General features: G+C 35.0%; 1 protein-coding gene across 1 annotated transcript in view; it reads left to right on the top strand.

The window, feature by feature from the left end:
* The first annotated feature begins 4,105 nt into the window (after positions 1-4,105).
* Positions 4,106-19,392, top strand: part of Ddx1 (ATP-dependent RNA helicase Ddx1) — a 45,970-nt gene continuing 30,683 nt past the window's right edge. Inside the window, exons 1-10 of the mRNA XM_089245665.1 lie at positions 4,106-4,190; positions 5,972-6,023; positions 8,617-8,680; positions 9,593-9,728; positions 12,307-12,351; positions 13,075-13,161; positions 14,862-14,945; positions 15,036-15,112; positions 18,624-18,696; positions 18,810-18,886. Of these exons, the coding sequence (XP_089101791.1) occupies positions 4,175-4,190; positions 5,972-6,023; positions 8,617-8,680; positions 9,593-9,728; positions 12,307-12,351; positions 13,075-13,161; positions 14,862-14,945; positions 15,036-15,112; positions 18,624-18,696; positions 18,810-18,886 (711 nt within the window). The 5' untranslated portion in view covers positions 4,106-4,174. The remainder of the gene's footprint in view (positions 4,191-5,971; positions 6,024-8,616; positions 8,681-9,592; positions 9,729-12,306; positions 12,352-13,074; positions 13,162-14,861; positions 14,946-15,035; positions 15,113-18,623; positions 18,697-18,809; positions 18,887-19,392) is intronic.

Here is a 19,392-nt window from a genome sequence, read left to right as displayed (position 1 = left end):
GTAAATTTAATCAGCAATTACATACACTGTTTCCAAAAGACTTTTTTGGAGTTTGGACATTTTTTCTAGAATTTCTAAAAAAATTACTTTGCGAATAGTTCTGGAATTTCGGTCATATATACCCTATATTAGTAGTCACCATTTCCAGTGAAAATTTAGTCACGAGCGCACTCGTGAAGGGACCAACAAAAAAATTAAATAAGGAAAAAAAAGTTTTCGATCACCCTAATCTAGAAAAAGCTACAAATGTGACTCTCTTTTTTAAATAAATATTCTACCAACTTTGTGCAACATTGTCTTGAATTTTCGCGAGAATAACACACATATTCATGAGAATATAAATGTTTTCTATAAAATTCCCAATTTTTTTACCGTATGGTTTTGCTTATAACATGTCGAGTTTTGAACTATCTTTTACGAAATTTACAAAGAACATGAGACATAATGTGTAGACATTCCAAATGTGATAGATCATTATACAATGAGGTTTGAGTATTTATAATGAATCATTATTAATCACGCATGCGTGGGAAATATAAATTTTATTTTTCATAATTTGTTTGCCAGACGTATACTGCAACTTAAATGAAAATTCCAGTTGAATGTCGTGAAAATTGAGAAAGATATGTATGCGCGAGATTGTGAGCTGTAATTTCGAAACTTGCAGAAAGTAACAAAATAATAAGGGATTTTCCATAAATTGGTTATTGGTCATTTTCTATTATTTGATTGTTTCAAGAATAAGCCCCACAGCATTATTCGAATGAGTGAAGACGCTTGTTTGAAGCTATGCAATGAAAAGTGTTTTAGCATAAACACGCGTGTATGATGTCACAATAAACAAACTGAAGTCGAAAATCACATAGAAGAAAATCGTATACAAATTTGTGGAAAGTTCCTCATTATTATTCAGCTACTTTGAGCAAGTTTTGAAATTACAGCTCACAATATCGCGTGTATCTTTCCGAATTTTCACGACATCCAGCTCAAACTTTCGTATAAGTTGCACTATATATCTGGAAATCAATTTGTAAAAAATAAATTTATATTTCTTGCGCATGCACAATCGATAACAATTTAGTAAAATTACTCATATCTCATTGAATAATAATTTGTCACATTTTAAATTTCTACAAGTATGTCTCATGTGCAGCGTCATGTTTTTTTGTAAATTTTGTAAAAATTGGTTGAAAACTCGGCATGTTATGAGCGAAAATCATGTGATGAAAATTGGAATTTTTATAGAAAACATTTATATTTTCGTGAATACACCCGCTATTCTCACAAAAACCACAGAAATATTGCAAAAAATAAGTGCAATGTTTTGTTAAAATTGCAAGTCATTTGCTGCTTTTTTGTGATACAGGGTTGATCAAAGACCTTTTTTTCTTATTTAATTTTTTGTTGGTCCCCTAAATCCCATTTTTCGGGAACGCTTCGATATCTCCTTGAGATGGGAAGCGGGGTGTGTCTGGTCCTTCAATGTTCAATGGTCTCCTAAACGCACTCGTTACGAAATTCTCACTGGAAATGGGGATTACCGATAGAGGGTAAATATGACTGAAATTTCAGAACGATTCTCCTTGTACAGTAGGCCTATACCACTCATTTTCTCACATTTCAGGCTGGGTTGGGCCACCAGATGCCCTAGTTCGGGGCTACGACCTTGCTTTGAGATCCATCGTTCGTTTGATAACTTTGTTCACAGAATAATCACATATTGTCAAGCCTCGGTTGTTGAACAATTCGGTTTACGAACAAAAAGTTATTCGAATTACGAACTAATCCCGGTTTACGAATACTCAAAACAGTCTAAATTTGAACTTTGAACTAGAAGATGTTTAGCAATAATATCTGACGTAGACCTAACTGTCAGTTACTTCTGAAAAAATAATTTTACTATCCAATTCCATAGTTCTTATTTGCAAAGCATCAAATTTGGCTTGGAGTATATTTTGTGGTCAGATAATATTTCAAGCAGGGCCAAAACTGGGGGTGCCTCGGCCGCCAGAATGGGGAGGGAGAGTGGGTGCAAATTTCACCCTCTAATCTTTCCTTCAATATAATGAGGGGGGGGAGGGCCAAAAAATGCGTGCTTGCCCCGGCTGAACAACCATCTAATTGTAGCCCTGGTTGCAAGTGGAGATTTTGAGTTCTTTGACACTGAGATTATACATGATACATATTCACGAAACCAAACTACCTTTGCATCGTTTTCACTCCGTTCGCATTTCATCTCCTTCGAATGATGGTAATTTTTTCAGTGTTAGTGTAAGGATAACCATTTCGGTTATGCACAGCAGCAGCGCAGTAAAAGTTCACACTAAAAATCTTCAGAGTCCCAGGAATGGGATCAATTTATTTCACACTGATTTTGATTCTTATGGGAAAAATCATTTCCGTTTACGAATGGAATTCAGGAACGAATCAAGTTCGTGAACCGATGGTTGACTGTAAAAACGGTTTGATTTCAATGAAAGAAAACCGGGGGGGGGGGCACATCTGACAGATACCACCGATTTCCACAAAATAAGTCATATAACACACTCATCCAAATAAGCACAGATCTTTTAACCCTTTAAGAGGTTTTTAAAACTTTCCTGATCCACATTATACCTGCCACAGTAGAAGTCACTTAACCTACTAAAAATTTCGACCCATTTTCACGATGAATATTTTCTTTCGATTAGCGTGAGTTGATAAATGTCCTCCCCCTCCCCCAACACAAAATAATAAAAAAAACAAAGAAGAGGAAAAAAAACTATAGTTTTTTGTTATTTTTGCTGTACCCAATAATCCTGTATTCCATCGAAGGGGGAAAAATCACCACCTCTCTCCCCTTTTGTTATCAGAGTTTGAACAAAAGTTGGCTCCACCCACTGGCAGTTGATTGACAGGACGGCGAGAAAAGAAAGCATGTTATCAGGAGAAGAAACTTATAACGGTTTCTGGGCTCGGGGTTGCTCAAGTAAGAGCGTTTTAATAATCCGGAGATATTTCAGGATTGTCAAAACAAAGCGGATCTAGTTAGACGAGATATCTCGGGATTGCTACTGCAAGGGTTAAATTCGTACGTTCGTGTGGTCATCACAATCTTTCCAGCATGGCCCAGGTCTTTGACCACCTGCTTATATCTCTTCGTTCCTATAATCATTGGATATACTGCAAAAAAAGGTGAAGATATCCCAGGCATCGGCCTGTGATATCTTCCAATGGCTACAGGTGAAATAACTTCTTCAGTGATGTCATGAGCTTCGCGCGGAGACCTTCTGCTATAGATGGTGTTGGCAGAAGTCAGAAGATGTGGCTTCAAAATGTTAGTATGATTCATGTTATTTTAAGAATGAAAAGTTGAATTTTTATCATAATTTCAATTTTTCTGAATAACCAGTAAACATATTGCAATTTTTTCCCCATCTCGCACCCCCGGTTGAGAAACACTGGATAAGTAGATAGATTACTGGGTAAGAGATTAGATACGAAGTAGATATCGCTTTTCCCCCTCACTCTACCTGTTCTCTCTCAGCCTTATATGTATACAGTAGAAGGATACACATCATATGTGAGGGAAAAATCACTATAGTAGGAGTATAGAAATAAATGAGGATAAAAAGAACTTTAATTCATAGGGTTACAACAAAGCTTCGTGATGATGAAAAGAGAAGGGAAAAGGGAGAGAACACTTGTTTAAACTTATCCCACTGGCATTTGGACGCAATATTACGTCCTTGATAGTACTGATCTGATAGACTCTCACACACGCTCGGTGCATACACAGGGCTACTGCTGCCATCTATTGAATGGACGAGGAGACTCCACCGACAAATTTCAACTGCCTGGAACAAATCTACGGTCTTCACGACAGATAGTTACAGTTATATGACGTCATCATAAAGAATTTTGACACTTTATAAATAGCTTTCCACCCCAATCATACAAATTTGCATGTTTTTATTTTAAAAAATTGTGTTTTGTAGAATGAAATCGAAAAACCTAATTTTTTGTCTTAATTAAGGCCACAGTATAACAGTCCATTTTCATCGTCCTTATCTGTGAAAAGGAAATTCTTTGACCAATCATAAACGCATGAATAGTACCGGCGAATGAAGTCCGTAGACACACTTAAACGTGGTTGTTTTTCCGCCGGTGTTCAAGATCGAAAGTTGATGTGAAGATGACGGCTTTTGAAGGTAAACAATGATATTTATATTCATATTCAATATTATGTGTAATCAATTGTTTACATTTTCGAAATTAAATAAACAATTGCCACTCCTCGGGAAAAAAAATTAATCTAGAAATTGTGGCTCATCTTTAGTTCAGGTTTTGTTTCACTAAAATATTAAATCGAGTTTTAAATCCGATTTCCTACGAGCCGCTCCCCACCCCCCGAACTTCCCCGAGCGGTGCCCTTAAATGAAAACTTTTCATAGATCCCCCAAGCAATTCTATAAGTAAAATAACGGATTGGTGCTTGTTCCCCACATAAAGAAGTTGATCGTTCACTGACCCCCCCCCCCTCTATACTGCTATTTAAATTACACTAAAGTTATAGTATAGTGTAAAGGGGGAAAAAATCATCCCGGGTGGAGGGGAGGGGGCAGAGCTGGAGGTCCCAGCCCTGGAACCATAGGTGGAGATAGACTTGGAAGTCTGGGGGGCACGGTCATTATTGCTGGGTGGGGGGCAAGATGATGATGATGTCGATTCATCTACTATACATATATGCATTAGATCTGTCGACTTCACCTTTGATGCTGGGGGGGGGCCCCCGTATCCCTGCCCATGCCTGGAATTTACAGGGCTCCACACTTGGGGGGGGGGGCAGGTACAGATCCAGGATGATAATATAAATGAAGTGACATATTTACAGGGAGGGCTTAGCGGGCTATGAACGTGCTCCCTGGGCAAGTTCAGAGGGCCAGCATATTTGAGGAATGAGTGGCCAAGAAAATTAGTACAGTGGGAGATGAGTGGTGTAACCCTCAATGAATCCGCCTCTGCCTAGACAGCAAAAGACTAGGTCAGTGAGTGACTAAAAGAGTTTGAGGAAGTTTGCAAACACATGAGTGAACTAAAGAGTGACTTAGAGTGAGAGCAAGCATGTCAATGGCCAAACAGGTGATCCACACAGCTAGGGACCAGGTCAGTGAGTGGCCAAAAAATTGTGCAAGCATGCGAGTGACTAAAACAGTGACTTTAGTGCACTTGTAGGAGTGGGGAGGCCAAGTGGGTTCTAGCGCAAGGTGGTGAATTCGGGAAAAAGGTAGTCAAAACAGTTCGAATGGGAGAAGGGCAGCCAAATATGTGTAGCCCACTGGCAGCAAAACCATAAATGCTCCTCTGTATAAATGATCTGAGTTTTAAACTTTTATTTGGATACTTTTTCTAATTGGAAGTGTTCGTGTAAGATAAGCGGTTTGCCAGCAAACCGCAGCAAATAAAATGCAGCAAGGGGAATTATAGAATCGCCCTGTGTATCAAGCTTGATACCTCTTTTTTTCTCCACAATTTTTTATCCAGTGGAAAAAAAATCGGTTCAATTTTAAGTATCGTGTCAAGGGGTTCAGCATAGATCCCTAAATCTAACTTTTCTCATGAAATAAGTGTTTACGAAGTGCGACCCACGATATCTATATGCGGTTTGTTAACCATTTTTGTTGTGCTGTTGCTTTTGAAAGATCATTTAATTTTTCATAAGATTTTCTATTCCACCGAGAGTACCACTTTTATTTGATCATTATATTGTATAGATACCATCTGCAAAAGTTCTTCCAAATGTGTATAACCTGTGTCCTTGCGTATTTCAATTTTGGTAATACAGTGAAACCTCGCTACAACTCTTGATATAAGAATAATAGTGTGTAACTATTTCATTATTTTGAATTTTATTTATATTTCTTTTCTTTACATTTTCTTTGATTTATGTATAAATGTGATTGATACTAACCTTGTCACTTTCTTATTTCAGAAATGGGCGTTTTGCCCGAAATAGCTAAAGCAGTTGATGAACAAGAGTGGATGTAAGTTTAACACCAGCTTCCTTATACTCAATTAACTCATTTTTCTTTCAACTGGTCATCTAGCGAATAAATTTCTCATTTTCCCTTTCTTGGGAGTTTGATGCTAATGAAATATGACTTTCGATTATGAATGCATTGTAACTGAGTTCATGTTTTTTTTTTTGAGGAACCATCAACAAAAACAAATTTAATAACTGCAAGATATACAGGAAACTTGATGTTGTGTGAAGATGTTTATTTTTTATTTACCTCTACTGGGAATCGAAACTTGGCCTATTGTTTGCCAGGCGAGTACTCTCACCACTAAGCTGCAGAGGAGATAGAAATTTTCCTTCCTTGGAACGTGTATAATATATGCCGAACAGGGCCGTGCGATGGACAGTCTTGCACAATCAGTTAATTGCTCATTTTTCCTTCCTAAAACCAATTTAAAAAGAAAAAGCATCTTCACACAACATCCAATTTTCTGTATGTCTTGCATAAACAAGTGGAGGGTGACATCATATCATACAGTTAATAATTGGTTTTCTAAATTATGCTAAAAATTGTCATGTTCAAATCAATCAATTTGAATCAATCTTCAGGTGTTGCCAGATAACTGGTTAAATGTTTGGTCCTGCTTGACATAATGATATTTTGTACATATAAGTGGAGTTTTCATATATTTTTGCAGTGGAACCTCAATAACTTGATACCATAAGGCAGGCATCTTCAACCCTGTGCTCTCTAAAGCACCTAGAGTACTCTATGCTTATGTTCAATTTTGTGCTAGCAAGCACTTGATCAACATTAATATTAAACACCTTTTAAAAATTAAATTCAAGGACTAAAATCATCTTGATTTAATGCATTTGTACATCAAACTTGCCGTAAGGGTGCTCTTTTTTTTTATGAGGGGTACAGGCAGTGCTCACGATTAGAAAAAGATTTAAGGCCTCTTCCATAAAAGGATAGATAAACATGCTGACTTTAGTTGCTGTCAAATTAGTTACGTTTTATTTCATTTTATCTTTAATAACTTTTAAAAATTGTTTATGTATGTGTGGTATTTAAATGCGTAGTATTTAGATTAAGGTAATGACACGTAGTCAGCAGCAATTCCATAACATCAAGAAAAATGAGAATTTATTTAAATTAGTGAGTGCAGATGAGAGCTGCTGCCACCCTTTTGCATATTGAACATATCTGAGATGCCTTGCAACGTGCTGTTCAGAAGAGATCTCCACCCCCTCTTACTCCTACGGATTTATGGACAGCCCTACAGGATTCATGATGTCAATTACCTCCAGCACTACTTCAGACATTAGTCGAGTCCATGCCACATCGTGTTACGGCACTTCTGCGTGCTCGCGGGGACCCTACATGATATTAGGCAGGTGTACCAGTTTTTTTGGTTCTTCAATGTATATGTGCCTCTATATTGTTGAGCAAGTCTATATTCCTTTATTTACTATTTCATCAACCTCTTTTGTTCTTCAGTTTTTTACGAGACATTCTCGTATTGAGGATGATCCCGAATTAGGTGTCACATAGAAAAGTGTATATTTTGATTGCAGGAAGATTTATTATTTGTGAATGAGCAGAGCAATATTATCCAAAATAATTTTCCTCTTCTTGCTTGAAACAGTGTTTCAATCTTTCTCAAGAATCTCACTCAAAAATTTAGGAAATCGTTTATATCTGCCTGTGGCTTTCATAGTCCGCTGGTTGAGTTTTCAGGTTCCAAGCAGAAGAATAACAGGAGGTAAAGGTTGTGAGGGAGAAACTTAGACACATGCCAATCAGCAAACATCAGAAACAATGGAACTTAGGTGACTTGATGATGGACTTAGAATTTTTGATGCACACGAGAGCAATGTCGTAAAATTTTTCAAACTGATCAACACATGGGCAATTGCTAAAAATGAGTTGTGATAACCAGGTCCACAACTAGGTGCCCCAGGTGCTAGACCAGAGGGGGTGCAAATTTCACCCTCTAACCTCTTCGACATAAAAATTACTACGAGGAGAACCAACATTCTTGCTCGCCCAGGCTGACCAAGAATCTAGTGGTAGCCCTGGTGATAATGCAGTATATATCGCAGTCAACTTAAGTGCAATAAATGGTCATCATGTGTCAAGTTAAGAGAGATTTCCCCCCATTGAGTTTAGTATTGTGCATGGAAACAATATAAATGTAAATTTATAATTTTGCCAAGTTATCAGGGTTGCGCTTGTATTAATGATTCCAGTGGCTATGTTTTGGTCTATGAACAAACATAACTTTTATATGTACTGGTCAGTTATTGAGACAATTAGATTACAACCATTGTCAAGCTTTTTCAAATTAGCTTGATCAATAGATCTTTTGATGATAGCTTGTGATTCAATGACAGTGGTTTTTACCTGTCAGAAAAATCATAACGCTTAATTAATTTTTTTTTTACCAATCATCTTTTTCACTGATCAGTAACCAGAATTTTAAATATCTTGTAGCACCCACATAAAAATATTATTCAATCATCACACTTGGTGATGATCCTCCCAATCTCCAATACCATAATGAATTTTGTATTGAAATTTCTCATTTTGAAACTGATTATCCACTTTTCAGGCTACCAACAGATGTCCAAGCTGAAGCTATTCCACTTATTCTTGGAGGAGGAGATGTTCTTATGGTGAGGTTTGTTTTCTGTAGTAAGAGCAGTTTTTTTTCCTATGAATTCACACAAGTGGCCCCCAAAGCAGAACATGCCAAAAGCTGTGATACACGTCTCAGAACAATCAGTGCTACTGCAGAACTATCTCTGGAAGAATTTTAAGAAAAGTGTAGAGAACTTAATTATGGGAGAACCCCAAACCTCCTCTCATGTATGCCAATGCCTCTACCAATATTCAGTGCTTGTTAACATTCATAAGTTGAGAAACTGTGAATGGTATTTCCAATTTCAACATTTAGTTCTTCGGTGGTGTGCAGATTCCCCTCGAACATCTTTCCTTTCAAGAACCCTTACTATGATAATCGCATGTTGACATGTCATGTAACCCTGACAGAGCACCAAACACCATCTCTGGCCATATCGTTATACTGCAATTTACTGCCATTAATGAGAAGGGTTAGAAATGAAGGTGCTATCTATCTGTGGTCACCTTGAGTTTGTTAGGGAAAATGTCTTATCTATATCCTCCATTGGGTTCAAACCAGGGACCGTGACAGTAACCTTTGCCATGGTAGACGAGCATCGTCTACCCCACACCACTCGGGTGCTTGTGACCTTGACACATAACTTGAAACTTTTTTCAATTTAACATAACTTGAACTGTGGGCCTCATCATTCATAAAATAGTATCAATGTGTCAAATTGAAAATTCTGCAGCCACGTTTGACAACTAGTTATAAACAAATAATTGGTATGTTGGTAGAAGAGTGAAAAGTCGTCATTGTCCCAGTTTTTTGTACACAATCTTGTATTTTAGAAAGTAAATTAATTAGGTATGTTATTTATGATAGTGATGTTGATTGAAAGATTATGCTGCATAAAATTTTCATAGCAGCCATGTTATTGTTTCTTCTTATTTTTCAACTTTAGGCTGCCGAGACTGGTAGTGGCAAAACCGGTGCTTTCTGCCTCCCCATTTTACAGATTGTGTGGGAATCATTGAATGATCAGTTGTCTGGCAAGGGACAGAAAAGTGAAGGTGGCGCATCTGGTGACCATAGTCCATGTAAGAGTCTTTGATTCATTATTTAAAATTTTTTGTCAAATTCATGTATTTACACTGAATGATATCTGATAAGCATTGATTGTGCATTGTTCTACAAGGAAAAAATTTCTTTAATAGAAATATATGCTTCTCAAATCTGAAAAAAAAAAATTTGCTATGGGGCACAGTGTTTTAGCTATTCAGTTTTTAAGCATATCTTAACACCTTAATTTGTGACATAGGTGTAGGAAAGTGCATGAGGTGTGAATCGCTTATTTCAGCAATTTGTCTATCAATTTGTAAGGTCGGAAAGGCCTTGTGGGGGGTAGTAAAAAAGCTGATAGAACTACCCATCAGAGTTGTGCCGTTTTCAAGATAGGGGCTGACTTATCTCTCCAATTTATTTATTTAGGCCCCACTCAATTTAAATGTGTCATTATTTTGAAATTCTACAAAATAATTAAAAAGCAATAACTGAGATGAGATTACCTATTTTTGTGTGAAATTTAATCAAAAAAATCAGTAAATAAAAAATTGTGTCAATTTAACATTTTTATGTTTACTTTGTAAACTGCAATATCCTTATGTACATTTTGTAATGAATATGTATGTATATTTTATAATGGTTTTTATATCTAAATTGCATGAATTCTGTTTGATTTCATTTGTAAAAAAACTTCAGATACGCTGTGTTATAGACACGGCCGCAAGTTTTGGTATGAATATATTTTTTGTGCCTTGAATCACGTGGTAGGTACTGACATAATGAAATTATGTCATTATCATCATCTTTTAAATAGCTAACAAACAACACCAATGTCATCTATTTTCATTATGAACTGCTTGAGATATAGTGTAAAACAATTCGTAATGAATGGTGTGGGCCTGGTGTCCAGACAGGAAGAGATGTTGAAATCTGACTGAGTGATATCATTGAATGCACATCTGCAATGTGCATCTCATGATAATATTTATTTTGACTTGTGCTATGTATTTCCTGAGATATGAGTTAAATAATTTCATCATTCAACTTTTTTTTAATGCTCCCAGTATCGTCAGATAATTTAAAAGATGTATTCACAATAAGTGTTTTCTGCAACATAAAGAAATAAATTAACGAGATAAATTGGTCCCATCTCAAAAACGGTGCAACTCTGATGGGTAGTTCTATTGGCTTTTTATTACCCGTGACCAGACTTTTTCAACAATACCAATTTTGTCAAAATCGGCGGCTGACACCTCGTGCACTTCCATAGTAAAAAAAAAAACCAGAATTGTTAGATTCAAGGTTGCAAGAATGTAAGCTATTGCAGCCAGACACAAAAATTATTGAGTATAGGCATTTAGGGAACAAACTTTTCTATTTTATTTTGAAAATGACAACATGGTAATGTTCTGCAATAATGTTCATAGCCTAATGAATACCATCAAATTCAAATATGAGCCACGGGAATGGAGATTATTTTAGATGCCCCAAAATATAGTTTTAAGGTACTTTTTCCCCCCATATTGGGAAAGTAATGTCTTTTGCTCCAGTTGCCTATGCGAATATGACTAAAGAGTCATACGATATTTTGAAATATATACTCAAATTAGTGAAATACAATGTGCACAAATGGAAAATATGCAGTGATTTGAAAGCAGTTCCATGACATTGTGTATGCAATAAAGCTACAACAAATATGGATTTTTTTTTTTTTTTGTGAGATAGCAGCGACAGAAATACCCTTTACAAAAGAAAGATTTAGTCTCAACGTTAATGGGAAAAGGGAGAAAAAATATACACAATGAGAAATTGGTAGCCAGTGATGATGTCCTGCTGTCCCCTATTACTGTTACATTATTCGAGAGGGCAAAAATGATCCCAAAAATATAAGCCTTTTAAATTCTTGGGGAAAACATGAATTTGTTGATATTTTCTACATGTGAATGACCTTTATCATAAAAAATACTGCATGATTCATAGGATTGTATGTAATTTTTTTGCTCTGCTTTGGAATGTTCCTATACAATTTCAAAAATGACTAGAATAGTGGTTATTACATATTTTGTCTATTGAAGTTGAATCCTATTATAATGAACTCAAATAGACCAGAGAAATCACTTTGTTTCAATGAAATTTTGTTACATAGAAATTCCAGGTTTTTGCATCGTTCCTATGTGAACTTATTGGGGGATTAGAAAGGTGTTCATTAAAACAAGATTTTTGCTATAACAGAGTTTGTTAAAACAGGATTCAACTGTATTGCATATTTTGGCACACAACATGGGGAAAAAATTAAAAAATCTGAAAGTGCTTATAACTTGAAAATTATGCCTGACGTCAGAAACGAATTACAGATTTGAATTCAAGAGGCAGATTTGGGGGGTTATGTTTTTTTCTGAGCCACCTGGTAGGCCATTTTGCCTGTTGTGGCCTTGTATTTGTATTTCCGTAGGTATGACTTTTACCCCTAGAAAAATGATTTTTATTTGTAAAGTAGTTATTTTATTTGCGATTAACATATTGATGTGTTTTTGAAAATGGAAAGAGAAAACTGTCTCTTTGTAAGTCTAACCATATTTTTGTAAAATTATCTGGTTTTTTTTTTCTTTTCAGCTAATAAGTGGGGCATGAGTTTCTTCGATCGTGGAAATTCATTAGGTAATTACTTTTTTTTCTCCTGTTTATAATGTAAAATAAATACTCATTGATTTTAACCCTCTAGCCACAGGCAGTTTTAAAATTTTTCTATATGAGATCATGAAATATTTTTAATTGTTATGGATATGTTACTGCCAAAGTGCAAAGGGGCCAGTCCAGTTGACTTGACTGATGTCCAAAATTCAAGCCTTCGCCTCCCTCTATATGTCAATTCCTATACACACATCCATATATATATATATATATATCACTAAGATATCAATATTCAGATTCCTTTGATCATTAGGGTTGTCATAGCTAATAATTATTAACAATAATTATGTGTAGCTATGGTTAAGGCTTTAATTATCACACAAAAAAATATGGCAATACAATGATTACCCTGAATCATAGGGATCGATATATGGGGGCTGGCGAAAGCCCTAATTTCGGACATTGGCGAGTCAACTTGGCTGGCCACTTCTCATTTCGAGCTTTGGCAGTAACATATATATATAGAACAGGGTAATCGGGTACCCCATGAAATTTTATAGAATATGTCAAACAAGATAATGGCGTCGCTTGCGGCTAAAAGGTTAATTAAGTTTGGGTAAATAAATGTATTTAGTATCTCTACTTCACAATCAACCTTTAATTTTAATAAATTTTTTGCTTTGCTGTGATCATGCTATGTCTTGTGTAAAATTATTTCAGTATGTTGATGTTTACTGGATTTTTTTACAGCTGTTTCACCTGATGGGAAGATGTGCCAGTGCAGGGAACAAAGAGAATGGCATGGGTGTAGAGCTACAAAAGGAGTTCACAGAAATGGTATTATGATATGCTGTTTAATGCAACTTCTACAAATTTGGTTTTTTTTAATGGAAAACAAATCTGGGAGCATCCTAAGTCATAAACAATGTTTGTATAACAAATATAGTTGTATCTCAGCCAATGAATACAATTTGTTCTGGAATTACATTTGTAGCTAAAACACAATTTCCCGTACGTTTCTGTTACAAGTTATTCAATTCGTTCTAGGTAAAGCCCAAAATTTGAAGATAAGTTTTATAAAACACTAGGAAGCATTATAAAAATGAGAAAAACTAAGCGAAATTTGAGCTGAATAGTTTCAAAATTGGATGAAGGAGAATGTAAAGAAAAATGAGTTTCTGAAGATATCTTTTTATTTCACCCCGCTTATAAAACCTAGTTTGGTTCATAGATGTCCTCTTATGCAATGCGTCAGATCATTTCAGTACATGCAGATGAAAAATATGTAGAATGTTCGAACCATTCAGTGTGGTGCTGAGTTTACTGTGCACACTGAAAACATTGAAACTCTAGGCTTATCTTTTGTTAAAGCATTAGTTTTAATTTCATTTAACTAATCATTCATGTTACACAAATGGCTCAAAAGCTTTCAGAAAGAGAAATAAAGAAACAACTGGAAAGTTATTCTGAGGCGAAATGATCAACATGAAAACTCAACTCACGGCATGGCTGTGTTACCTTAGAGATTAAATCCAGCAGGGCTGGTAAAATTTCCAAAAATTCACATGTCTGGCCAAAATTTTTACTTGCTCTGGGAATGTCAAGCAATAGATTTGTCACAACCACCCAAACCTTTGTTAACAAAGGTAGAAGTACCGTGAAAAAAAGCTTTGTTAGCCAAGGTATCTTTTTATATGTTTATTTCAGTCCAGCATTCTATTACTGTATTTTCCTGCACATATAATCTGCAGAAAATATACATTATAAGAGCATCAGAGTTTCTTAGTGCGTATTATATAGATTTTTATTGTATCTTTTTTTTCTGAGAGGTTTAGATGAAAATAAATACAGTGATCTCTCACTTATACACCTTCTCACCTACACATTTTTCTCAATGATAAGATGACTTTCTGTACTCCCAATCAAATATATAGATGAATAATACTATTCATTTATACGCCTCTCTCACTTATGTCTTTTTTCTTTGTTTCCTTGCCCAGACGTGTGAGAAACTACTGTGTACTGAGAAATTGGATTTTCTGGATGTTATGCTGAAACTAATATTTGGAAAGAAAAGTGATTTGTTTCCTCCAGGAATCAAACCTGGATCCCTTGCATACTAGGCAAGTGCGTTAACCAACACACCAGAGACACCCTTTTCAATTCCTTGTGACACGCATTAGTAGCGTGAAGCGCTGAGTGGAGACATAGTGCCTCCTTTAGCTAGAGCAATTTTTTCCCAGTTTCACGAAACTAATGTGTGTTATAAGGAATTGAAAAGTGTCTCTCTGGTGTATTGGTTAGCGCACTTGCCCGGTATGCAAGGGGACCCAGGTTCAATTCCTGAAAAAGACAAATCACTTTTCTTTTCAAATATTAGTTTCGGTATAACATCCAGAAAATTCAATTTCTCAGAAGAGGGTAAATGTTTTTTATTGTGAGGCCACTTTGATTGCATCGCAAAGAACCTGAAATTCAAACATCAATAGTGATTTCATTTTCATTACTTTTGGTCTTGAAATTTTTTTCTTATCTAGGGAAGTATTATTATGAAGCAAAAGTCACTGATGAAGGTTTGTGTCGTGTGGGATGGTCAACTCTGAATGCTCTCTTGGATCTTGGTGAGTCAATCAGTTATTGAGACTTGTATATTAATTTGTTAAAAATAAATTCAAATTGAATACTTATGGTTAGTTAATATTCTCGTATAGGAACCGACAAGCAAGGATATGGTTTTGGTGGTACCGGTAAGAAATCATTTGGCAAGCAGTTCGACACCTATGGGGAAGTATGTGCAATTATGTTTGTCTCCAATAACATATTCTGACTTTGTGGTGCAGTTTTCATTAGATTTTGATTAGAATGTGCTATGTGTTGCTGAAATGTCTAGTATAAATAGCATAAACATGTGAATTATCCACAATACATTTTGTTTTTGTTTGTTTTTCCACCACACCTGTGCTGTTTCACTAATGCTTTTTGTTTATTAGTTGTTTTTTGTTTTACTTTTTTTTAACTATTTTCTAAAACATATTGCACACCAACCAGCTAATGCAAAAACTTGTTTTCTTTTCATTCTGAGGTTTAATTTCATTTTGAATAAAACCTGTCTAAGACGAAGACTGTACGAGACAGAAACCTGTCTTAAGCGGAACAAATATATAGTCTTGTGAATAATTAATGCTTTTTCAACCACGGGAAACCTCTTTAAGACAGAAATTGTCTAATGCAGAAACGGAAGGCATATTTAGTATATTTGTAGATACAAAACTTGCTAAAACAAAGAATTTTTGGCCAAGTGCAAGTTTTTCTCCTTTGGATGGGAGAAAATTTAAGTCATTCTGATTCTCCCCCCCCCCCTTTTGTTAGGTGAACTCTTTCACTTCTTGGAAAAATAATGAATGCTCATTATTTATCTGAACTGGTTCTGGGGGTCGGGCTTGAGAGGAAGTCAATTTACTATTTAAAATTTAGTAAAAGCTTTTTTAGCATTTCATTTATAATGGAAATTGTGACTTTTGTTAGAAAACACTCCTATTTCTTGGAAAAAGTTTGATAATTTCGGGAAAGTAATATGCGAAAAAGACTGAATTATTGGTCACAATTTAGCAATGCTATGTTTTGGCTACTGCAGAGATTTTCATTCAGTGTACTGATGGCCACCAGCCACAAGGAACGAGTATTGAATTTGAACACAGAAATGTAGAATCTTTCTTTCACAAACTTTATTGGTTGTTGATCTCATTGTACTGTTTTTTTTAAAGGTATGCAATTTCTCAATTTTTATTTGAAATGCAGTAAAACCTCACTACTACGATACTCGATATAGCGATATCCTTTACTACGATGAATCCCTCTATAACAATATTTTTAGAAGATTTTTAAAACTTATGATATTTTTTTGTATTTTGTTAAAAATCATTTTGAATTTAATTTCAATTTCGTCACTCGTTTGCCTTCTTCTGAAGGCTCCCAAAGCAGAATGTTTAGCACTGTTCTGCGACGAGCCCTCAGCTGACTGAAAATGTTCTGCGGTAAAAATCCCCATACATGTAATAGTGCTTCTTTGCACTTTTTCTTAAAATTCTTCCAAATTGTTCTGCAGTAGCACTAATTGTTTTGACACATTCTGCTTTGGGCTGAAGGCATCTGATAACATCAATATTTTGTACTAAAAATCACAAAGCTAAAATAAGCCATTTGTATTAGTATTTTCTATGTAAGACACACAAGTGCAATGCAGTAAATTTCTTTACAGGGCAATGCATCTTAGTGAATTTTTATAACAGATTTATAATCAATTCCATTTTTTCGGAGATTTAATACATAAGAGTGAATTTTCTGATGGTATGAACAATGTTGATGTAGAAAAGATGACAACAACAGCATAAATTTGATCTCATGTAAGGATAATTTTCCTCGCAATATAATGATAATCCCTCTATAACAATCTGGTCTTCAGAATATTGTTATATAGAGGTTTCGCTGTATTAAAATTTTTATTTTTAACAAAAGTAAGTGTCCATTCGATTGCTATTCAAAAGAACTTTTTATATTGAAGTGTAGCTATATTAGCGCATTATAAATATGAAGTTTTAAATGTATAGTTATTTGAAACATCAAACATGAAAAAATTCAAAAAAATAATATGCATGTCTCTGTTTAACACTTGTTGGTTTATAGAAGTTAGAGTGATGTTCTGAGAACTCAAGTTTTGTAAACAATAGAAATAAATTACTGCATTTATTTTTATGTGCACCTCTTTAAAACGAAAACCTGTCTGAAGCGGAAAATAATTTGTCTCAACCTTCCGTTTTATACAGGTTTCACTATAGTATTCTGGGCTGATTCTTCTAGTTCTAAAGAGTATTATGTTATCCTTCTTGTTAATAAGTATAATTAGACCAGAATAGTTTGAACACTCAGAAATCTGCATTGTTTACAATTCAAGCTGTACAGGACAACTGAAATTGTATACAACAACGTTTCTGATTATATTAGTTTTGGAGAATAAGGTTTCTCATTGCACTTGATAGATTGAGTAACAGTGATATTGAATTGTAACCCAATTTAGCATGCAATTCTTTATTAAATTTTAACCATTCCGATTTGTCACTCCCGCCACTTGTTTCTTCACTCTCCATCTGCTTCTGATTGTCTCCTATCAATTAGTATTCTTTAGTGATTTTTAATTTTTTTTTTCCAACTGTTGTATGAAAATAAACTGCAGTCAGTTTCCTTGGATTACCATGGTCTATTTCTTTATAATACCAAGCATAGAGTTATAGAAAATATTGGATTCAATATTTCAATAGCTATCATAAATATCATTGCTAGTGCTGTGTGGAGGGGAATGAAGTCTAAGCTCATGCTGTATTGAAAGATAGACCGCTCATGATAATCTCAAAAATCCTAAATATGATCACAGGTTGATAAATCTGTTGTGTATCTTACATTTAACAAAACTAAGCTATTTCAAACTACAGTGTTAGAAAAATCTACGTTTCAAACTAAGCTAACTAACCCCTCAGCTAAAAAACATTTTTGTTGATATGGATGCACGTGCTAACATAAAACAGCTACGTCATGAGCTGAATTTTTGCACCAATTATCAGAATCATTGTCACTCAAGCTTCATTAACTCATGTTCACTCAGAATTTCTTTCCAGATGTACTTCCACTTATTTTTCTGAAAGTTTTTGAAACATTTCATTTAAAATGGAAGATTTGGCTAATAGAAAATGCATTAAAAAAACGGAGGCTATATTTTCAGAAAGCGCATTCTTTCAGTGCAAGTCTCTTCGCATCAAACTGGACATCATAGGAGCTTATCTTCTATCCACATATATGAGAAATGAGCTGACCAAATCACAAATGGGTGGGAAACCCTACGAACTGAACTGGGTTCTGTCAACACCAGCTTTAGTGGACTGAAGCTTGTGTTGGTTTTGTGCATGGTATTAAATAAAAATATTTTCAGTATCTCATCTTCCTGTAAATTCTCATTTACTGTTAAAGCTGTTCATCACCAACAAATTTTTTTGTGCAGTAATTTCTTTAGTTTAGGCTGAATTTGAAAAGGTAATTTTTCCACTCATTGTGGTTGTCTTTGATCCTTGTGGTTGTTTTTTGATTGTGATATTAGTGGAACTTCTGTATCCTTAAAACATTTCAAACAATCATCTAGTTCTCATTTGTGTTAGATATTTGCTATGTTATTGAGATAGTTGTACGATTTTTCATTCTTCATGAAATTAGTGGTAGAATTTGATGAATTTTCTTTCTCTATGTAAATATAGCCATTTGGAATGCATGATGTGGTAGGGTGTTATCTTGACTTGGACAATGGTGAAATAAAATTTTCCAAAAATGGTAAGTCTGATCTTTGTCGTTTTGTTCCCCCTTCCCTCCTTTATTTCTGAAATCAGAAGTACAGCTTATAATTGCATTAATGTCTAACAACCTTGTATTTTATTCATGTCTAGGTGTGGACCTTGGAACAGCATTCAAAATCGCTGATAACCTTGTAAAAAGTGCATTCTTTCCAGCAGTAGTATTAAAGGTTATACTTACTTTCAGATTTATAAATAGTTATAAATTTCTATCTTTTGAGCATACTGATTGTGATTGGCTCTCTCTGCAGGTACACCTGCAACATTATGCACCTACATAACATTAAAATGCAAGCATTTACCATCTTCAATCCAAAATATGAAAGACAGCGCTGCCATCAATAGCATGAATCAAGCCCAACTCGAACAACAAAAATATGTTAGAGGCCACATATACACACACATTCTGGTATATATCAATTCGTTAGAAATTCTGCAGAGGAATGTGTATGAGGTGCATGTACAGTTAAGTAGTAGTGATGGTTGGCTCTACCATAATGCGTAGCTGTAAGAGATCTCAGCAATGACAATAAGTCTAGGGACAGAGTTCTGGCATTTATGCATATGCAGTTTACAGTCTCCATTAAATAAGATTTTTATATTTGAATAGAAAAGAAATATGTGATTCATCAAGTATTCAGTTAAAGGACAGGGCTGTAACCAAAAATTTATTTTA

Source organism: Pholcus phalangioides, unplaced genomic scaffold (assembly GCF_987345545.1).
Source record: "Pholcus phalangioides strain wild (caught in Gottingen) unplaced genomic scaffold, Ppha-v1.0 ptg000016l_1, whole genome shotgun sequence".
NCBI classification, from domain to species: domain Eukaryota; kingdom Metazoa; phylum Arthropoda; class Arachnida; order Araneae; family Pholcidae; genus Pholcus; species Pholcus phalangioides.
Note: the sequence above shows the minus strand (reverse complement) of the source record. Positions and strands in the feature narration are given on the sequence as shown.